We start from the raw sequence: 23,656 nt of genomic DNA on the forward strand, positions 1-23,656 counted from the left end.
AGTGATATGAACAGTTTTTACAGGTTGTGGTTTTAAGTGTTGACAAATTGGCGTTTTGAGTGAGAGGAACTGTGTTTAATCATTATTAGTTTCTTCTGAGTGTGTTGGAGTTTTATTATTGTTATTGTTTATCCACGCTGGTATCTAGCAACAAAGACAAAAATCTTAAAGGCAGCTAAAAAGCTGAACTTAAAAAATAAACACAGTTTTCTCTACAAAGACTGCAAAGCGAATAGCTGTACAAACATTTGCAATGACAGCAACACTGAGAAATTTGCTGGTTGGATTTAAAAGTGTCCTTGACCTCCCCAGTGGGGTTCTGAGGCCAGTGGGGTCGCAAAAAAGAAACTATTTGCTTCGAGTTTGACTTAGACACGTTTGGAGAAGTGCAATGTGCTGTTTCCTGTACTAGAAAAAAGGTGTTGAAGTGGTGCCAGTATAAAAGAAAATGTCACTTTAAAAAGGCAGCGCAGCAAGCTCCGGGCTGTCCTGTACAGGGGGGATTTAATTACATGAGTGATCAAATTGCTCCTAAGGTTTTTTTGTACGTAAATGTTCTGTTATTTGTAGATCAAGAGCTCCTTGTTAAAGTGCTTAAGTGTGAGGAAGCGTTGGAATGGCAGCCCACAAAACCAAACCTGTTCTGAGATGTATAAACATGGTAGTTGTGAAAGGTTTGGTTAAAAATAGTAATAATAAAGGGAAAAGCACACGTGTAATGTTTATACAGAATTGTATTTAGCAAGGGTGCTGGGTGGTCTGGAATGAGTGGGATGGGATGGGGAGGAGAGGAGTGTACCTCCTTCCCTAGCTCCCTTCGTGCAGAAGAGGAAAATAGGTAATGGTGTTAGCACTTTCGGGCCTTTGTTGCTTGAATGTTGGATGTGGTGAAGGGGTCGGGGCCCGCTGGGGTGAGGAGCACCTCTCGCACCCGCTGGCAGGGAGCTCAGGCACTGACCGTGTGCCAGGACTCTTCCATCTCTTCCCAAACTTCTGTTCCTGCCCTAGCTCCATGGCACACCACCCAGCTCAGCCTCGTCAGCAAAACTATTTGCCTGACCCTCCTGTGCCAGTAGAAAGAACTGGTTTTAAAAGCTTAGGCAAAAGGTTATTTTTCTTCTGGCTCAGTGGAGTGATGAAGTGCAGCCTCACAAACGGTCACCAGCACGGTTGGTGGTTCCGCTGATGTTTCTGTTGTGGTGGTGTGAAAACACGGGCTGAGATGAGCAGGAACCCACTTTTGTGGGCAGCATCTCTATCCAGCCATAGCTGCGTCCTGCCTCTGCTGGCAGCGGTGGTGGCTTCTGGGGACACATCCAGCGAGCTGCAGGGAAACACCTCTGGCTTTCCAGATGCACCGAGGGAATGGCCAAAAGGCATGGGAGCCTTTTGCGGGGAGCCATCAGCGGCTGGGTCCTTTAGCCGGTGCTGCAGGGTGGGCGAGTTGTTAGGGCAGTAAAAGCCTCCCTTGGGATGATGTACGCCTCCAGAGGAACCAGCCGGCTGAGACCTGAAGCAGCCCCAAGCTTGTGTTTGCTTAGGTGTGGGGAGGAGAGGAGCTAGAGACAGCCCAGAGTAACTTTGGCCGTGCTTTGACCATTTTGCTAGGCTTTTGACTCAGCTCGGATAGCAAGTAGCAAGGGCCATCTGAGAGTGGGCTGATGCACTCTCAGAAGGAGTCCAAGGTAAACACCTAGACCTGCCCAGGAGTTAGCAGCCTGAAGGAACGGGGGCTGCTCAGCTGAGTTTGCACCAGACAAGGAGGTTTGCGTTCACCTTGTGTCTTTCGGTTTCCCTTTCTCCAGGTTCCTCTGGTCCATGTTTCTCATCTTGTCAGGTTCCTGGGAACGCCGGGGATGAGATGTTCCAGTGTGGCAGCGACATGGCCGTACCTGTCTCCTCGGCTCTCTTGTCAGGAGGAGGCAGCACCAGGAACCTTCCCTTTCCTCATCGGCCACCGCTGCTGCTGGGACAGGACATCCAAGGGTTCCTGGCCCCTTTGGGGCCGATGGAGAACAAGTTTGCCAGAAGCTGGAGAAGTGGGAAGGGAGCCAAAGGCTTCCCTGTGACACGCTTGGCCTGGTTTTGTCTCAGCATTAGTATTCCATACCTGTTAATTACCACAAAAATGTTTCCTTTTAATCCCTGTTTACTACCACACGGGAGAGGGGCCACATTCTCACTTCAGTTTATTTTCACACTTAGCAGCTATCTGCTGGGAAGTTTTACCACTTGCCTGTAGCTAAAAATAGTTGTAAACCTATTATAGTTATTTTTCTCCACCATATTAAGGCTCTAGCAAGAAAAGTCAGTAAGGAAATATTTCCAGTTCTGCAGTTCTGGTTTTCCGATGTGATGTTTTAAAAATATCATTACAGAATTTAACAAGACGAGTATGTGCAGCTTGCTTTTAGGTGGAATTACAAAATTATCCAAAAAGATTTTAAAACTATAAATAGAAATCTATATCATTGTACTCCAAGGAGATTTATCCCTTAATATTCTGACACAAGAAGCATTAATTTTCAGTCCTCAGCTGTTCAGAGTAGTTTAGTTGCTCTTTTATGTGCGCTGCTTTTAGCTGTTGTTGTTTTTTCTGCCCTCCCACATCCCTGTTACTGTGCCTGGATTTTTTTTTTTTTTTTTTTTTGTTCCTCAGTTTTTGTGGAGAAGTTGCTTGGATCCATAATTTGACCTTTTGACCTGATGTTTCGTATATCTGGAAAATGTAACTGTCTGGCAATTTTTCATTTGCTGCTCTTCAATCAAGTATTGGGGTTGAGAGGAAAAAAAAAAAAAAAAAGGAAGAAGCAGCCTGCATTAAACCTATGATCCCTTTCCTTCTGGTCGGAGCCGGCTGTGCTCAGGTCAGAGAGGAGGTAGCAAGAAGATTTTTGGCCAGGTGACTTTCAAACCTGTGTAATGGGGTTGCTGAGCCTTCGCTTATTCCTTGTGTAGGAAGCCAAAAGGAGGGAATTTAAAGGTTTGGTTGAAAAGGAGGAAGTAGTGGAGGTGTTCTAATAAGGACTGCAAGAGGCCAAAATGTAAATAATTAATTTGCAAACACATGCTTGTGGGCATATTGCAAGCATGAGGTCAGGTCCTTATTTTTATTCAGACCTTAAGGAAATCCCTAGTGTGTTTTGACACAAGAAACAAGTGAGCAAAGAGGTGGTGTGATGGTAGAGGTACTACTGCAGTGCTCAATGCACTGTAGAACCCCCCCAGCTCACACGCCAGCAGGTGTAGCAGACGAGATCTGCACAGGTTCCTGCATGAGAGGTGTCATTTGGTCAGGCTGGGTAGCCCTGAATTGCCTGTGGTATTTCCAGTCTCTCTGCAGAGTGCCCTACAAACATAACTTTGCTTTTTTTTTTTCTTTTTTTTTTTTTTTCTGTAGAATTAACCCAGTAGGAGTGAAAATTGTGCTGTGAAGTAACTCTGAAGCTGCGCGTAACAAGTTGTTATCTGCATTTGGGTTGCATTAGCAAGAGACAACTTGCGGTAACTAATGTGATAACGTGATAGCCTGTAACTTGACAAAACACCCAACGGCAGTGAAGTTGATGTGATTATTGTGACCAGGATATAAAAAAAAAAAAAAAAAAAGGCAGCACTTAAGGTAATTCTAAAGCAAAGATGTCCTTTGTGCTTTACCCCCAGTGAAGCACCAAGCACATCTCGAGCCCTAAAGTTAACACTGTTTTACTTACTGTTTCTTGTGTAAGGTAATAGGAAGACAAGGTAAAGTCCCCTCCTTGCTTGCTGGGGACCAGTTTCCTGCAGGGCTTCTTACCTAAGAGACAGCTAAAGCTACCTAAGAGGTAAACAAGCTCTTCCAGGCAAGTTAATCCCGGGTGTACAGATGAGAGTGAGAACTAGAATTAAGTGCGTGTGGGAGGCAGCACCATTGCTTGGCACTTTGCTCATGTTCCTCTTCTGCACACTCTGGAAGAGGATGGTGTGGCAGGGCATCCCTCTGAGCCACGCAGCTTTTTCTCTGAAATGTGGAGCCCTGGGCATCTGTGGGGTCACTCTCGGAGGGGAGAGGGGGGCAGTACGCTCCCCTCCTTCCCTGGGTGGGAGCACCTCCTGCTTTTCACAGAGCTTAGGCAGGGACTGATCACAGGGGCGGAACAGAGTATGGCCTTTTCACTCCAGACGTCAAAAAGCTGAATTTTCCACCCCTTGCAGCGTTTGACTTTCTGCAGCGAGGTCATGTTTTGCTTGTGGCAAGATGGGGAGTTAGGGGGTTCAGCCTCCTGAAGCCCTTTCTGGACTTTGGCTCTGCCGGTCCATGTGTGACTCCGACAACCCGAAAGGTGTTTGTGTGTGTATCCCTGTAGAAACCTGGAGGCATCCAGGCAATCGCATCCATTCCTGGGGTGGTTATCCCAGGAAGATCCCCTCTGGCTGTTTCAAGGCAGCAGCCAGCATCCCTCAGAAGTAGCCGCTACCCAGCCTGTTTAGCTCATCGCCAGCAGGAGGTCCAATTAACATTTTGCAATATTGGCAGTTCCATATGGAAACTACCATTCAGCCGCCCACATCTGAACTTCAGCTTTTTCCTTTCATTTAATTAAAACACAATCAAGTCAATTAGCTCATGACAGAGTTTCCCCAAAGTTAAACTCCAGATGTATGGCAAGGCGAAAGCATTCTGATGCCAATTCATTGTGCTGCTCGGAGGTAGATTATAGCTCTCCCATTTGTCAGTTTATCCACTGGGGATTAGTCGCATTTTTTCCCTTCCAAGTAGAAAATAAAAAGGGAGAAAGAAAAAAAGACCTGTCTTTCCATCTAGTTCTGGTCAGGAAAAATCGATATAACGTTACAGAATTTGAGTTGATTTATTGAAAATGACATTGATAGTGTCAGAATGACTTCTGGTTTTTAATGACCACGTCAAACATTTTACCATGCATTGTCTTGATTTTTTTTCCAGTAAGCTCCAGCTCACCATACTGTGTAGGAAGGCGATGAGTTATTGTTCTTGTCACTAAATGGGGATAATATGCAGCTGCATAAACATGTTGATTTTGTTGGCATAAAAATCATGGCTTCCAACTCTGTGCCCTTTGGCAAAACTGTATAGAAAATCATAACACTGTCAGAAGAGGTTTTGAGGTCTCAATAAACCAAGATGATTTTTGCAGCACTTCCCTGTGGGGCATCTGGGTGCAGTGAGAGGAAGAGAAAAAATTACTGTACTAGCTAACCAGTAGTTAATAAGCATAGAAATTATTCAGACTCAAATCCACACATAAAGTAGCTTTGAACTGAAGCCATTGCATCTCCTGTTGTGTTTCTTAATTCATTTATGGTTAGATGTGGCAATGCCCTGAGCCTGTATTAAAACAAAAAGGTCATCCTCACACACGTCAGGTGATGTAGTGATACCATGGTCATACTGCAGGATGCCCAATGCTACCTTAGTACCTGGATACTGGTGGAACACTTGGGTCTGTGCCTTTTCCCCTCTTGGTCATGATCCCCAATGGGGAGGAGGAGAGGCTGGAGGCAGGTTGTTCCTTCATCTGGCTGCTCTGCACCTTGCTTTTCTTGACAAGGATCCAGAGCAGAACTGCAGTGCAGGTGGGTGAGCCCTTGGGAGGCAAGTGAGTGGGAGAAGGGGCTGCAGCATGAGAAGTGCAGCACCCAGAGAGGTGGAGAAAGAAGAGAACTTCGCCAGTACCGTCCCGTACTTAAGAGCCCCGATGTGAGAAAGAATCCCTTAAATATATATCCCAGTGCTCCAGCAAGATTAGATCAGTTGTGGAGTAGGGTGCTGGTGAGGGGAGTAGAGAGACAGGAGAAAGAAAAAACACTTCTGACTACTCATTTGGAAGGTTCAATAGCATTGCAATCCTGTAATTTTTTATTTCTTTTTTATTATGAGGAAGATTCAAGTGATATTGTAGATTCTCATGTAAAGTACAGCGACTGTTTGTCTTGCAGACCATGATGTATATGAATTCCCGTATCTTTGTAAATGAGTGAACTTAGCTACCCAAGTCCAGCATCACATTCCTCCTGGTGTTCTCTGTCTTGCTTGTGACAGAATGTCCCCAAAACTGCTTTCTGCAGAGGACCATGACTCCCGCTCCCAGTTAGGATGTTCTTCTTTGGGAAGGGGAGGATAGTAGGTTTCAACAGTACTTGTTTGGGAAGGGGGAGGAACCCAAGTCTTCCACCTGCCCTGTGAATGCGCTAGGCAAAAGTATGCTGATTTTTGTGGACTTACCCAGGTTCAGGCACATGGTATGTGCCAGGCTGTGTGGCACTGCCAGGCTCATGGCTGGAGCGTCCTGGTGTCCTGGCTGCAGCTGTGAAGCTGATTTAGGCTTCCTGCCCAGCCCAGTTACCAGCTCCCACCCCCGGCCACAGCCCGCTCCTCAGCCAGCCCTGACACGTCAAGTGTTTGTAGGATTGTGCTGAGGACTAATTCACTGAAGTGGCCCAGATTAAAAATAACCTTTTAAAAAAGGAAAGAGGGCAGAAAGGGGAAGGCGTTTTCGGCCGGGATCATTCAGAGATCTACTTGCGATGAAGCCCAAGGAACAGTTGTATTTTTACAACCGAAGGGATGGCATATTTTTTTTAGGGTCAGGAATGAGCAGATGGAAGTACAGAGAAGAAACTTCCCAGACTGACTTCATCACCAAAGCCACTCTGCTGTGAAACTCCAGTCTGGGATGCTGTGTTAATGTACAGCGAAGCAGAGATTTCAGATAGGTTTAATGTCGTGAATAACAGCGTCTGTACCTTCAGAGTCCAGGGAGCATCTGATCAGAGTTTCTCAGGCTCCCAATAGCACAACTTTTGACATACACACCTAAATTCTGCCTTATTTCTTTTCTTGGATGTCACCCTAAGTGCTTTTTACTCCAGGATCTTAAGGATCTTTGTGACAAGAATAAACTAATTAAACTTTACTTATTAGCATTGATTCCAGTGTACTTCTTATCAGCTTGGAGTCTCTGTAAGACTAAATTAAAATGATTCATGTTTTTCATATCGTGTTGTTGTTGGCCAGGCCACACAACACAAAACTCCATTTAAACACTGTTAAGATAAGACTTAGTAAACAGCAATTTTAAAAGACATTCCCTTCTATATTACAACAAAGTCTATCTAATCAACTCTTTCTCATTGGGTCTAAATGTGAGTGTGGACTAGCATGAGAAAGAATCTTACAACTATTCAGATTCAGTAAAGGATACTTCTACAGAAAAATCTTCCAAGTGTACTCTTACTGTAGCTAGCTACTTAACTACTCAGATTTGACCTTTTATAAATCACCAGTGGTTCAAATTTCTAGTAGTAAACTACAAGCAAGGAATTCGGTTCATATACTTCAAATAAAAAAAAAAAAAAAAAAATTATGATTCTAAAATACGCAAACCCCATATTTTCAAATTAAAATATGGTTCTACCAGAAAAATAATAGCATAAGGACATCCTGGTGTGGTTTTTTTTCCCATATATCTTGTATTACTCCTACTATTCAGTCATGAGGTTAGGTTTTTCTACTGGCTTTCCGCTTTCACTGCCAAGAGTGAAAAAATACAGAAGTGAAAGTACAGAAAAACTTATGGTAGGAATGTAGCCCTGTTTTTCTGATCATGAATTTTCTTAAGTCAAAGATTTTGAAAAACGGTCTTACTGCGTTCCAGGTCAAAAGGCCCGGAACCAGCAGAATCACAGCTATTTACTTCAGAGGACTTGCTTGAAATATATTGACTTATATTAGACTTGCTTGAAATGATCCGATGGATAGTTTTTTGTGGCATTTTGCTTTTGTAAAGTTAGTTGTAAGTTCTTACCTGAAGAAGGTGTTAGCGTGTGTCAGTGCTGAAGCGTACAATGCCCTAGGAAAAACTATGATGAATTCACACACCTGCTTCAGCCCCACAACATCTCTGGAGCTCGTTCACAGCAGAAAAGTGTCTCCTAGGGAGCTACAGGGATCAGCGATGCTTATTGCCAAGTAGCCTTTTTAAGATAAGACGTGATCAGGTATTTCCATCTTCGGGTGTTTATAGGAAAGCTGGTATTATCCATAAATTGGTCTAATCTTTGCTGGCTGCCCACAAGCTTGGGGAGAGGCCGTCATTTTTGTGTCCTTCATCTATCTCATGGCCTGTGCCACCATGATTTGGCTTCGCAGTGTCTCAGTCAGAGTTATTGTTGGTCTCTTACAACCAGATCGCCGCCGCGCATGACATCAGCATGCATGGTTCGTATACTTACTTCCTATCCTTGTTGTGTACACTTTTTACCCTTCAGATGTAAAACCTACACCTAGGGCAAAAGACTGGAATGTAATAACATGAACTATGCAGGCAGTATAGTCAAAAGTCCTGATGTCAAACTTAATAATGATATTTATTGAAGTCAATGAAGTGACTCATGGGCTTTTTGAAGATGGTGGGAAGAAGGCAGGACTTAAAGACACTGTACAAATAAAAGAATAACACAAGTGACCAAGCTCCTCTAATCTTGGAAAGCTGTTTCCTTTCATCTCAGTGAATATGTATAACATTTATAATGGTTAATAGAAGGTACATAAGCTCTCTGAGGTGAAAAGTACACTGCTTTATTCTTGAATAGTACATGACCTATAAAGCAAACAGTGTAAATCTTAAACATCAATTTCCTGCTGAGTATTTCAAAGATGAGGAGTAATAGCTTTTGAAAAGATCTTTCCATAAACGCTCTGGAACGTCATTGCTGAAATTGTTTGGGTTTTTTTTTTTCTAGGCAATTTATTAATTAGTAAAATGTGCTACCTTATGATTACTTTTGAATATAAATAAGTCCTTTTTCCTAGAAATGTTTCTTTATCTTAGATTATTTCTGAAATCAGTGTTTGGCCATGCTTATTTCTCCTTTCCAGATACATATTTGGGTCCCTTTTTGCAAATGAAGGAACTGGTACAAGGTCAATCGTTTAGTAAATTCCCAATTGTGAGCACTTAATGAATTCATTTGATAAATCAACTCCTTGTGTTTTATTGTCGGAAGGAGTTAATGTTGAATCCTATTTTCAAAAGTTACAGTCTTCCTGAATGGAATTATTCACCACTAAATGGATCCCTTTTTTCATATGTTAGCTCATTTGAAGCAGACACATTTATTTCGCTAGGATGAATATTGTAATTTCAGAGTTAAATATTTTCAGCAGAGGGCAAAGCAGGGACTGATGCAAATCCATGTTTCTCTGTGAGGAGCTATTGGAGCCATAATTCTCCTTCATTCCTGCTGGTAGGCACTGGAGAAAAAAAATTTAGATGAGACTTTTGTGAAAGTGGTTGCCTGCAACAGACTGGACTCCATGACCCAAGAGGGTTTGAAAAGATCTATGTTTATAAAGACTGTGCTGTCTGTCACCAGGGTGCAGGCTCTTCACATCAATAACCCAGCCTTTCTAAGCTGGTGGAGGCAAGAACATGGGTTTTGTCCTGCTGACTCCAAGGAGCGGGTGGCCTTTCCCTCTAATGAGCTGATGGACTGCCTCTGCCAGTGAGATAATGCTTGGCTCCTGTCCCAGGGTAAAACTTCTCAGCCACCAGATCCTGGTCTCGTCTCTTCAGGACTTCACTTCTGATTCTTTGGATTTACTAGCACAGATTTCACAAAGCAACCGTGTCTTTCCACGTCCCTTAACGCTATGGGTATCTTGATTGGGAAGGACCTCAGGAGGTCACTCAGTCTAGTCCCTCACTCAGAATAGGACTATTACTGACAGTAGGTGAGATGAAGCCCTGGTTGAACCTTCAAAACCTCCCAAGACCTGCTCCAGTGTTGTGCCACCCAGCTCTAGGAAGCGTTTTTCTTATGTCCAAGCCGACTCTTCCCCAGCCGCAAGCCGGGGCCCTTGCCCCTTCTTAAATCAACTGGAATTGTAGCTACCTTCCAAGTAAACGTACTTCTCCCTTAAATCCAGTTTCCAGCAGAGGCTCTGTATTCCCTAGGGGATTGTACAACATAGGCAGTCACTGGAAGCATAGACGAAAGCGTGATCCCTAATTCCAGGTGAGGCGCCCCCACAGAGGTCCTTCTGCCGTCCCATCCCTCTCTCTTTCTGCAGAGCTGCTCGCTACCTTTGGTGGTCTTCTCATCCCCACCTCTCACCTGGCTTCTCAGGGTCTGTAGGGTGGTGGCTGGTTTGCTTTAAGGGAGTCTCAGCTAAAACGTCCCTAAAGATCACCCTGTTGCATTCACTGGGATGCACAAGTGAGGAAGCTGAGGTTTTGTGCTTGTGCAAGGGGTAGACATATCCGGGTCCTTACCAAAAGCTTGGCTTTTTACACTTAAAGCCCATTATCGTGCCTTTATTCCATCTTATCTCCATGCTATAGACCAGAAAGTACCCAAGGAAAACACTTAAATAGAAGCTTTAAATTCTGATGCATCTGAATAATTTATCCTGGAGAAGTTTTCCATCTCTCTGACAGTACAGAATTTATTACATTTGATGGCATAACAAACTCAGATTTATTGATTTAAATGCTATCATTTTCATACAAATTTATCTCTGGTTTTAACTTCATAGACTCAGTGAAGTTATACAATAGATCTTTTTCCCCAGTAATTTATTTTAAAACATTGGAAATAAAGTTTCTTGGACTCTGATTGCATTACATCAGCTTTCTCACAGAAAAGATTTTTTTTTTTTTTTTTTTTTTAGCATCCTGGATAGATCTAAAGTCTAGGACAAATATAGGACTCATTAAATGCCATTTGTCTGAGAAACAGAATAATAAGATTGCACCATGATGTTATGTGTCTGAATATGTGTCTTTTTAGCAGCTAGGACACAGGACCAGGATTCAGGAAGCCATTTGGCAAACATAAAATTAAGCACTTAACAATTCTGTGCTTCATATTTTCCATCTGTAAAACGGGGACAGTGATATTTCCTTCTTTGAATAGCACTTTCTGATTTAATGATCTATGATTATCACTATTACTGTTGACAATGGCATCAACTCTGTTCCGAATTGGTTATAATTAGAATGTTTAGATGAATGAAAGCAATTACAGAGCCCTTATGCCGCAAACATTTAAGCTTGTGATTAATTTTATGTACGTAAGTAATCGCAGTTACTTCAGTGAAGCTGCTCACGTGAATAAAATGAAGCATATTTGAAGTGTTTGCAGGACCACGAATGGAGAAGGCACTAAGAAACCTCAGTTCTTAAATAGAAATAGATAATAATAGAGTTCTTGGGGAAATTTCCGGGAAATTTACTTTAACTGTATGCTACAGCATGTTGTGGAATGAGTCTTATTTTGGTTCACAAAACTTGATGTTACAGCCATCGATGATAAATATTGGCTTTCATACCACTCAATATGTTTTTGCAGAAAAGTAATCTTTCATTAAATTTTGGCTACAGCCCAAAAGCTTATTGTTAAATACGTTTTGTTAATAAGAAGCCGGAGTCACGGCAGGCTGTACTGTGAATGACTGATTACCAGGGATATCAAACGGACCTATTTCCATTCCACTGCCAGAACAGTTATTTTTAGAGCTCATTTAAGAAAGGATTTGTTTTACTCAAAAGAAAATAGTTTATGTTTTATATTGTAAGGGTTTTGTTTTCTGTATGATGACAGCTGGTTATTCAGCTTTACCAAAGATAAAGTCACCCAAATATGTATTGAAAGAAACTCTCCAGTAGCGATGAAAAACCCCAGAGCCGTGCAGACGTGCCAGATGTGCGTCGTGAGAAGCAGATTCTGGCCTGCTGCAGCTGAGGTGCTGAGCAGCAGCGAAGCCCAGGGCTAGCTGAGGTGGGGACTGGCTAGTGACCACAGGACACAGTGAAATGCCCTTTGGCTGTCTCCTGGAAAAGAAAACACATGGACCCACACGCGGCTTGTTGCAATCTGGTAGTGGAGGAGTTTAGCTGTCGGGTACCGTTTTGTTTTGCATCCTTCAGTTACCTTTACTTTTCTTGTTTGAACAGTTGATGGCTTGGATAAGGCTTCAATCGCTAATTCGGATGGACCAGCCCCAGGATCCCAAACTCCCCCCTTCAAGAGGAAGGGCAAACTCTCCACCATTGGCAAAATCTTTAAACCATGGAAATGGCGGAAGAAGAAGACAAGCGACAAATTCAGAGAAACGTCGGCAGGTATGTCTGTGACCCTTTGGTGGCAAATAGTAGAAAACACTATGATGGCTTTGTAGAGTAATATTTGAAAAGCTGTTGGAGCTTGTTAGATGGCAGGGATTATTTAGGCACAGTATTTGACATACGGAGAAACAGTTTGATCCTTGGCGAGGAAAATCCTAACCTTGTTCAGCTTGTCCTGAACCTATCACCAAAAATATGCAGTTTATGTGTTAACTGTACATTGTATGTGATATTCTTTTGATGTTGATGGTACTCTTTTTTCAACTAAGAAACACTAGGCTTTATGTGGCGTATCCTCAAATATGTTGGAAATGTCTCTCTGTCCTCCTGATAGTCAATGACTTGGATTATGAAACATACCTTGCCTTCCCGGGGACAGAAGTTTGGTCTGTTCAGAGGGGAGAAGCAGGTGTGGCCATGCCAAGCAGAAGAACGAGGATCAGCTTTGCCACCACTGCCTTCACACAGGCTGCTCTGTCCCTTCACTCCCCCATTGGCAAGGCTGAAGAAGGGTCTGAAATAAAATGCTATGATTGGATTATATTTCTTCTGAAAAAGAGGAAGATTGAGGGCTGGGATTCAGTTAGCTAAATGCAGTTGCTTGGTGCCACCTAAGATGTCCTTGCTGCTCTCCCAGAAGGTTCTGTATCGTATTTGCCATCCCTGTGCGGACATTCCCAAAACCCTGGGGCATCTCAAGTGGCTGTAGACCTCCACATTTAGGAAACTGAATGCCACCCTGCATGTATGTGCCTGTGTCTCTGTGTGTCACAGCTCTGGCCAAGCTTTCTCCAGAAAAATCCCAAACTTTTGTTTTGGGATTCAGATGTTTGATGTTGTGCTTTTCTAAATCTGATCCTAATCAGAGTCCAGGGGGCATCTATGAGCTCTTCAGACTCATTGCCACAGTGCAAGCCCTGTCTTCAATGGCTTTAGGCAATAAATCCAATGCTAATCTCCTAAGGTATCCTCAGTAGGCTCTCCTGAACTCTTAAGAATACACCGCTTGACATTTTAAACCCATAGCGACCCTTGACAATTACAGCAAGGAACTCTGTGGTTTTGCAGTGTAACTTCTAAAACATGCTTTATTTACACAAAAGGCAAAAAGAAGCCACGTTCTCTGGTGCCATCATCACTCCAGGTACCAAATGAAGATTTGGAGTGTCTTTCTGAGACCCTCAAATCCTTCTCTCAGTCTCTCTCTTCTTTGGTTTGGTTTTTTTTTTTTATTTTCCTGAGTACCCTACAACAAAACCCACACAACTTCTTCCACGACTGCAATAAAAAAAATCCCTTCAGTCTGCTATTTGCTTCACTGCTTCCAGTTTCCTTCAGCTTCTCCAGTACTTTCATCATATTGCTTGAGCAAAATGATTTCTAGTTAATGACTCCTGAATGTTCTGCAGCTACGGTTGGACAGGTATGTGATTTTATATGCAGTGAATTCTCCAGAATAATCACCATTCATAAGCTGTGTACACAGACATTCCCCAAACTGTCACAACATATAAGCATGCGTTAAATTATTATGCCATTAAATAATAATTCATGTGTCATTTTGCAGTTATTTTTTTTACAAATCAGTATCTGGTAAATTCATGTTAAATACAGTATTTCTTATGTTGGTCCTGTCTTTCTTTAGAGGCCTCAATCCAGTCTTACAAACATGACAGATCAATTCTTATAATACCAAGGCAAAGTATGTGTTTGTATTTCTTTTACATAAGGAGGAACTTGGGCACAAAGAAACTAAGGTCAACGTTTCCAAAAAGGCCTCCTTAGTTACTTGCTGGTACTTAATTTGTTTATGATGGTGTGGTCCCTCAAGTCCTTTCAGGGTTGTGAAGAGCCCACAGTTCCCATTGGCAGTGACTGCAGATGGATTTAAGGACAGTTTATCTCAAGGTGAGCACCTGAAAATGCCTAACAGTAGGTGTAATGGACAGAAAACATTAAATCATTTCAAAATTGTAATGAAAATCAAGCTTTAAAATTATGCTATAGATACAAACATGACATAGATACATAAATATGTATTATGTAATATACTTCCATGAAATGAGGTAGTTATTGGGAAGCAGTGTCCATCCTAACGACCTCAAAACTAGTTTTCAAGTGATAATTTGTCACCCCAGTTCTCTCAGCTCTGTCTTTGTACTTCCACTGCCTCCTGTGTACTGGCACCAGTTTTGCGATGAGCAGATCACAAACCTGATCCAGCCGAAAACAAATCCGGGAAAAACATAGCAAGAAGGAGTAGTTTTCACTCTTCAGCAAAGGTTACTGCTTGGATTACTATCAATAAAGCACTCTGAAGCAAAGAGGAAAACCAGAGCCACTCTTTTGGATGACTTCTTAACGTTTAGACAACCTGATTATTTTTTTCAGCACTGCCTTTCAGGTCTGGAAACTAAAAGAGTAATATAGACCTTCTTGTCTTTTTTTCAAAGTTAAAGCCTTATTTTCTGATCAGTCTTTTCTTGAAAATGGAGAGCACCAGTGTGCAAACAGAAATCCATGAAAGTCAGGAGAATTTGCGCTACAAATTGGCAGAAGAAGAAGAACAGAGTAGGTAATGAAAGATAAGTACAGTTCATAGATCATGTAAGTGTGAGCTCTTTTGGTCAATTGAATACATGATTATATATAATTATGTATTGAAAAGTGGAAGTTAATTATCTGTTCAATGGAGCATCTTTGTAAATGGTGTAGTGGATGGGAAAAGTTCAATGCAGGAGGAGGAGGAGGTAACAGTTCACTAATGGACGTCCCCGCTCTAGGTCCAGTCACAAGACTGTATTTATAGTCCTTTGTGGCAAAAAAGCAACTAACGCGCTTGATTGACTAAGTGCTTAATGTATCTTCTGTATCTAGAAGTATCATCTTCTATATAGACTTTTAAATTACCTTGAAAAACCTTTGATTTTTTTACTTCATTGTTTAGCTAGCATCCTGCTACATAACCACGTAGTACATACTCAAGCTCTTAGACAGTAGAGACTATTATTATATTTAATAACATAATGTAAAACAGCTAATAAAACCCCCAAAACCATTCTAATGCTCTGAATAAGACAGGCTACAGTATTTTGATGCCTATATAGTTTGTGAAGAGTAAATATACAAAATTCAGTGCATGTCTTGGTGAACAGAACTTAAGATGTTATACAGGAGGTTTGGGAATTTTTGATATTTTTGCATTATTCAGTAGATTGATTTTTTTTTTTTTTTTTTCTCTAAGGAGTACATATGCTTTATTTTTAATAAAGTTCTGCTTATTCATCCTGATACACTGTAAAATTTAATTTGTTTGGGTGGAGTTACACAAACATAGTGACAGGGAATTTCAGGTTTTCAAAACTTTTATATTATTTCATATATTCAATATATCAGGTTGGATTTGTATGTCCCAGTTTACATGCATTTTGACAACTATTACAATATTTAGTGCTTTTTTTTTTTTCCTTAAAATTATACTCCGAGTTCTGTAATATCTGAAGATCTTGACTTTCACCTCAAAACCAGCAAGACTGGTTCGCTATGATATGAATCGTAAGAGTTCTAAACATAAATAAAAGGGTCCCAAATTATTTTCCCTCTAAATTTCGTATGAGAGTTTCACCCCTTATAACTCTGCAAGGTGTAACCTACAAATTGAGGTATTTGGCCATGTGGTACAGTGGTACAAGTACAGTTCCCCGAGCTTTTATGTTGAGAAAGAAGAATGTATCTAAGTACTGATTAATCTCTACAGAGCAAAGATTTGGAGAACATCTTCAAGGCAAATACGGTTCGTAGTCTTGCTTAGGTGTTACGGCTGTTTGTGCTTCTATCTACATACAAAGCTTTTTCTTCCAAGTCTGGCTGTACTTTCCATCCTCTGCCAACAGCCGGTTGTGGGCCAGGTGGGTCTTTCATTCGTGCTGGTGGCCCAGTAGTTGTATTAGTAACGCTCGTAGGAGCGAACCAGAATAAGTCATTTTATGTGTTGACTTCCAGTGCCCTCCTGCAGTTCCTCCTCTGTCTTGGCCAGAAATACAGATGACCTCCCCGTGCATTTCCATATAGAGAATAATAGGGATAAATTGTACTGTTCTGCAGCACTAACTGTAAGGGGTTGTGTCCCCAGAAATCCCGGAAACACCCAGGGTGCTGGCCCCAGTTGCATCATGAATAAGCTGTAGCTTTTCAGTGCAAATCAGGCTAGCTTGCAGTGAAAGCCTATCTTTACATGCTTGAGGACTCTTTTGCTGTCAGGAAGCCCCAGAGCTGTAGGGAGATACTCATTTATACACTTTTAAACTCCATGTATGTAAGGTATGGAATCACTTATTTTTATGTATGTGCTTCCTGTGAGGCTAGAATTTGAAACTGGTTTGGATTGCATTCACCCTGCCTCAGATGGTAGTTTCAGGGGGAGGAACAATATTAAAAAATAGTTATCCCTGTATTTCTTGAGGAAACAGATCCAGGACCAACAGAGGCTGAGAAGATGCATTTACTTGGCAAGTTGCCCCTTGCTGCATTTGAACTGACGCAGCAGAAGAAACTTGCTTATCTAACTTGAGAAGGAAATGAGAAAACATCCATACAAAATAGAAATCCTACAGGAAATCCGCTTCCTCGGGCTACTCAATGAGAGATGTATTTACATTACAGAACAGGGTACGGGTATGTACGTGTGCGTGCGTCCGTCTTACATGCAGGAAGCCAATTTCCTGGCCTGAGACCATGGGACAGGGCAATGATCGTCACATTTATTGCCTGTTCTCTTAACAGGCAATATGCAACTTGATAAATCTGAGTGCAGCTGAAGAAAGAGTTTCTTCTCAGACAGAATGTGGGCTATTGGAAAGAGCTTTTATTGCTTTATCTGGGTTTTCAATAGGCTTTTTGAAACAGGTTCTTGCTGCAGCCTTTCCAGGGCATGCACCATGCAGTGCTTTGACAAAATCTCACGTGACTCTCTTTTGCCAGAGACTGAAAGATGTTCATAAACAGCAAATACCACAAACATCAAAAAAAGATGGAGGACTAGATGTGGAGGCATTTGTGACGATGTGGGAATGATGGATGGAATTTTTTTCCTTTAGCAATGTATTTTCCATGCTGTATCTCAGAAAATCTGTTCTGGGCACTGGTTGTATACTCTCTGCCTAGAGGGCTTTCAAAATTAAGTAAAAACAAACAGAAGATGGCATCATCTCAAGGGTTTTTCCCTCCACAGTGTTTTGCTGTGAAGGAAAAGAAGGCAGCAGTTTGTGTCTTGGCACGAAGTAGCTGCCACTTCAAAGCTCCACTGCAAGAGTATATGCAGACAGGGAGCAGAAGGCAATTTTAGCTCTTACGAGATCAGAGAAAAATTAAAAATCAGCATTCTCTCGAGCTTGGAAGAGCAAAACTAAAGACTTAAAGCTCAGTGCAATTGGGCTGTGATAATCAAAATACTTGACTGTGTAAATGTGAAATGTATAGTCCAAAGTCTGTAGTAAGCAATACATTATAATGATGAATCCACCCTGGCTAAGTAGCACCCAGTACAGGTTCATAAGTAGACAGGCTACTCGTTCCTCTTATACAAGGGGACATATTTTTGGTCACTTTGACTTAAATTAAAATTCTGCCTTTTTCTTGGAAGGAATTAAAATTATGATACTCATAGTGAATACTAGTATGATTTCTAATGTTCTTTCCATGGGCCAAATAATATTTCAAATAAATTATCTTTTCAAGTTGAATTAACTGAGCTTAATCAGTTTAAATAAAAACACCACTCATGGCTAGCATTTTAGATGATGAAGGATTGGGGCTTAAGCTTCTTATCTGTTCATAAATTTTCTAATCTGTGAAATGGAGATAGCTATGTCTAAGGGATATTATGAAACCTGAGTAATGTTAATAAAATGCTTTGAGGTCTTGCAGTAAAAGTGTAAGGACTTAATATCTTTTAATGCCAATTGACATTTTCCATGATAATTAATTCGATACATATGTTAATTCAATGTTGTAGAACTGAAAAAATACATAATCCTGAAAACTAGAGAGAGACATTGATGGGGGGTCTGGTTCAATGTTCTTGAACTTGATGGGAAGAGCATCATTGTTTGCAAGTGGATTAAGTCCCACAAATAAATGCATGAGAGATCATCTCATTTACTGTCCCCAAGAAAACAGATGTAAAAAGGAAGCAGAGAGGAAAAACAGTAGGAAGTAAATTATATTTGTAAAGCTGAAATAATAATAAGAGAATATATCTATTCACCTACATGAAAAACTCTTTGCAAGAATAGGGCATGCTCCTGTGCTTTGTTTGCCATGCCAATAACATGTGTGAGACACAGTTGCAAGGCATATACCTTAAAAAGTAATGGGGAAAAATTGGAAGAGCTCCTGAATAATTTAGGGTTGGGACCTAAGGCAGTCTCACCTGATCCGAGTTCAGGCTGCCAGGCTCTTCCCAAGGAGGCTGGCTTACACAGCGGGTCTGCAGCTGCCCTCACGGCCTCCTCTATATTGTCAGATGTGATTTGAATGCCGTGAAGGTTTGACCTTTAACGGACAAATCCCACAAAGTACCTAAGTTTATAAACACAGACCAACTTGTATGTTCTTGCGCCAGTACTGTTTGCGTTCACGAGCTGTTGATCTCACAGGCATGGATGGCTTGAGCTGGGCTAGTCAAAATGGTTACGGCCCCCACTTCTTCTGCCAGGATTTGGTGCTTTTTTTGGCAGGGAAATGCAACCCATGTGGAGCATCTGCTGAATGCCCGCACTTTGCGGTGTGAGAAATAAACCCAGTGCTGTAAATCTGGGAAGCGCAGAATCTGCTTCATCTTCTGTTCAACTGTCCCCTTCCCTGGCGGAGAAGGGGAGCGGGAAGCTGTGAGGGGGGAAGCCTTCGGGCGTCTTGAGTTCAGCCAGCCTGGTGGCAGGTCAGCAGCCGGGGTTACCTGCTGCGGGGAGAGACGTTTTTCAGCTGCTGTGCCTGGAGGGTGAATTTCTCAGAAGCACCAAACTTCCTCTCTCCACACCTTCACAGGAGCCGTCACTTCACCGTACGGCTGCTCGCTCCAACTGGGCTGGCACAAGTGAGATTGACAATACTTCTTGCAGCATTTAATCTGCATACAGCAATTAGACTGGCCCTAGAGAGTAATTGGATTACCAGGGTGTTTGAATTAGTTGATGAGATAAATAACCCTATCCCATAGCATTAATAGGATGAAGTCCAGCATGGCTGAAGCTTTGCACTCAGCTTGAGCTCCGACCGTGACTTGGGGTTTGATGTAAACAAAATCAGGATGGGAGATGAACTTTTCCTAACAGTGAAGACAGGCTTTTGCAAGTGATGCTCGCATTTTATGGACCGTGCGCCGTGGTTCTTTGGATCATTACAGTGGCCTCCCAGATCACTGACCAAAACCGTATTGGTTTGGCGGTGGGGTGCAGTGGGGAGTTACTCTATTTTGCCATCTGTAACTGCTTTTCCCTGTAAAACTATTTAGCGTTTTTCCCGTGGGAAATAAACATAATTAAAATGTTTAATGTCACAGTCTTTTTTTGTGTGTTGTATACTTCTTTTTTTTGAACCTAAAAAAAGGGTGCTGCATTTTTTTCCATGAAAGCCAACCAGCCTGGATGAGGATGTTGTTCCCTTTAAGAACAGAACTTTCTAGCTTCTGTTTAAGGTTCTTTTTCTTCCTTTGAAACAGTTTGCATGTCATAAAGGCTATCCTTTGAGTTGCTTGCTCTGAGCAGGATTTGTCTGTCCCAACTCAAGACACTTACAAAGCAGATGGAGGTATCTCCAGCTGAGCTACTCACCCCAGTCAGTGGTAAATAGGTGCTTTTGCATAGTAAATGCCTATGCTAGGATGAGTTCCGTTTCACTCCGGAAGTGCCTTTTTCCATTGGCTGTAAAGGAAACCTTATGGAGCCTGGCTCAGCTGAAGGCATTGGGTCAGATGAATCCCCCATTCCGTGCCTGAAGTTGTGGGAGAATATTTTCAGAGAGAGTCCCTGAAAACCCAGACCACTTGTCCCGCGGAATCAGCAGAAACAAGATTTCTCAGGGTTTCTTTAAAAAATAATAATCTTTTCCTGCATTTTTCACAAACATCAGCAGTATGAGAATAAATCTGTTCTTAACTGTGCTTTTTCTTTAGTGTTGGAAAGGAAGATTTCGACAAGACAAAGCAGAGAGGAGCTGATAAGAAGGGGAGTGCTGAAGGAAATGCCCGAGCAAGGTGATAACACATTGCCTAGAACTTAGCTCCTAAGTGCTAAACATGGATGATAAAGCCACTATTGCATTGTTTCCAGGTGGTATAAATAGGTATGAGGAGACAAAGCTGATGTGTGAGAGAGGTACCTTGGGCCAGTTGACAAAAAACTGGAGTTAGAGTTGTAACTGTTCCTGCCATAGGTACACCATCTGACTTCTGGTCATATCCTTAAGTATTTTGATGCTCCCCGTAAATCATGTGACTCCTGTGGTTCGTTCTTATTGTTTGCAGAATTTTTGGAAGTTAGTGATTAATCTCCTTTTTTGAATCAAGGTCTGCTGTCTAAAGCAACTGGAGTATAATGTGAGAAATTTTGGTTGACCCCCAAGAATGTCAATGGCATCCATTTCAGGTATCAAAAAGTACCAGTGCTGGGATCGTACAAATCCCACCGCTGTCACACAGACCACATTCACAAATGGCACAAACATAAAACGGTGGTGAAAACACCACATGTTTCAAAAGGTTATAAGGTTTAGTGACTAGTATTAACCAGAACTTGTGTTTCAAAAAGCCTGAGTAAACCACAGTTAACACCTCTGTGCTGCATCTGGTTATGTTTTTAGTGGTATTTTTCTAATATTCTTGGTTTTCTATAAATCTAGATGAAATAAAAGTCAAGTGAGTAAAATAATTTTCTGTAGCTTAAAATTAAACCATTTTATCAAGGAGTCTAAGAACCCCAGTATTTCCAAAAATATTTTTCTCCTAGAAATTGTGTTACTGTGCCTGAGCTGAGGAACCATGAAAGTATCGATGTGTATGGTTACTATCGTACACATTGATGCTTAGAAGTAAAGGCCTTGTTTGTCGACATGGGGCATCACTTGTCTTTACAGTGTTTTGCTAATTACCAAGCTATGGCATTCAGCATAGCTGGCTTCTCAACTTGTCTCTGCCACTGTCTTTGACTTAAAACAAGAAACGCAAACTCTCCATACCTCACTTTGTCCCCCTGTGAATTTGTTACATTTTTTTCCTATATGCTTTACTGGGGAGCTGTGTGAGTTTGTCCATTGATGGTTGTAAATTGCATTTATACTCCTGGGATGGTTAATGAAATGTGTTAACATTTCAGGTTGGTTACAAACAGTCTGAACATAAATGCTATAATTTGTGCTAAAAGTGTGTATGCTTTGGTCATCAGTGTCCTTGACCCTCTATTCCGCTCTTAAAAGGGGATGGGACTTTGGGTCCCTCACAGAGATTGAGCAAAGTGAGAAAAGGATGTAAAGATGAACAATTTCCTCCCCTTCCTCCCATCTTAAGAAGGCCATCAATCTGGTCCGTGTTGCTTCCTGTCTGATGAAGTTGTAGATTTTAAGGAGCAGTTTGAAAGAGTACAGGATTGGTTTGAAGGTGCTAAAAAAGGAGATACAGAAAAGACAGTGTCTGAGCATTGTGAAGGTAGTTAGAAGGAATGGCTCTGGAGGTGAAAGCTAGATGGGGAAATTCCACGGAGTCCTGAAACGTGAGAGGTAAGAATTTTGAAGTGACAGTTTCACATGGGATGAAGAAGAAAGAAGTGGAAGGTGGCAAGTGCCCCTTGGAGGCAGGAGGTGTTTGCAGAAACGTGACATGGTTAAGAGGTGGGGGTGCCACATGTGGAGGCAGAGAAGAAAGAATGGATTTATGAACATCTGGAAGAAAGGAGCTGAAGAACCTTAATGTCATGGTAAGGTAAGAAGGAAGCCTTATGCAGCTCATAGCTGAGGCAGTCTGGGTAAGTGAGTGAATTATCATCAGAGCTGGGAAAGAATTTGACTTGCAGGATTCAATGATAGTATGATATGTGATACAGAAGACCTCACCTTGGTTCTTAAGATTAGATGATGACTTCATGACCTATTTTATTCATTAACTGGGCACACATATTCTGAGAACTTCTGTTTGAATTCCTGGCTGATCTACCTACTGGGATGCCCCACGGTGGTCCTGCAACTCTGCCCCACAATTGTCCAGATCTGGGGCCTGTTGGAACACGTTGCAGCTCCATTGTGGTCCATGCACACATTTCTTTGCTGTGTAAACCAAGATGCAGGGAGGAAGAGAACAGGATGCAGATGTGTTCAGACAGAAGCCTGGACCTGAAAACCAGACCCACTGCTGCAGAGCGGTCCACCCAAAGAGCATGGAAGCCTATAGAGTTCCTTTACAGCCTTAACTTTTCAGAGCAGTTCTGCAGCCTGATGTTTCTCACATTTCAGTAAGTCTTTCTGCTTTGCTTCCATGGAGACTTGAAAGCAGAGGGATGCTGTGTGTTGCCAATAGGTGCTAAGGGAACAGTTAAACTCAACAATAGCTTTTTAATTTTCTTTTCAGACGGTGATGTAACAGTAAATTTTGAAACTTCAAATGGGCACACCATAGCTGTTGGTGAAGAAACCATACAGGAAGAAAATGTGGTAAAAGCCAGTGGAGATAATGGTACTTTATCAGAGAAAGCATCAGCATTGGAAGGAAAAAAAGAAGATCAAAAAGGTAAATGAACACATTCTTCACAAATTGTTTTTTGCCTGCTTAAAATATTAACATGTTCTTCTATCAGCACCGATACATGCTGTGAGTTCTGTTCTGCCACAAGGATGCCAGCAGAACCTGCCGAGAAGATAAGACTTGTGAAACACCAGTATTTCATCACTGGTAGGCACGACTTTTACTGTGGATATAATAAGGTCATAAAGAGAAGCATGGTCTGAGCATGAAAATGTGTGTAGGGGTGTTTGGTTTCTAAATTCAGTGTGAGCCTTTCCTTGTAACCACAGGCAAGCTTTGGTTTTAGGTTTTCTTTTTGTGAAAGAAGACACTAAGTGCATATGCATCACCTCTCAATACCACTGTAGGAGTTGCTCATGGGTTGAAAATTCAGCCACTTAAAAACCATGTATCATTTTGAAAGTAACTTCAGCAACTTGTTCCTATTGGTTTTCATTAAATCTTAAACACGTACAGTACAGCTCTTCAGAAACATTCAAGGGGCTATATCACTACTGCAAACCAAATTGAGGTCATTTATGGAAAATGTACTTTATGACTGCAGGGTTTTTTATAGAAGAATTGCAGTAAATATTTAGCAGTCCCAAAGTCCATATTAATTTTGTTACGTTTACTCAGATCTACCTTGGTAACAAGAGTTTGACTACAAAAAAAGTAAAGATTAACGTGGAATCACAAGATTTGGGCCGGTTTTATTTTCTTTCTCTAGTCCCCTTGAGTA

General features: G+C 41.7%; 1 protein-coding gene across 2 annotated transcripts in view; it reads left to right on the top strand.

The window, feature by feature from the left end:
- Positions 1-23,656, top strand: part of PHACTR2 (phosphatase and actin regulator 2) — a 78,962-nt gene that overhangs the window by 18,021 nt on the left and 37,285 nt on the right. For both annotated transcript variants that reach the window (XM_074167359.1, XM_074167354.1), the window contains exons 2-4: positions 11,979-12,146; positions 20,320-20,400; positions 22,762-22,920. In XM_074167359.1, coding sequence (XP_074023460.1) covers positions 11,979-12,146; positions 20,320-20,400; positions 22,762-22,920 — 408 coding nt within the window. The remainder of the gene's footprint in view (positions 1-11,978; positions 12,147-20,319; positions 20,401-22,761; positions 22,921-23,656) is intronic.

Source organism: Numenius arquata, chromosome 2 (assembly GCF_964106895.1).
Source record: "Numenius arquata chromosome 2, bNumArq3.hap1.1, whole genome shotgun sequence".
NCBI classification, from domain to species: Eukaryota; Metazoa; Chordata; class Aves; order Charadriiformes; family Scolopacidae; genus Numenius; species Numenius arquata.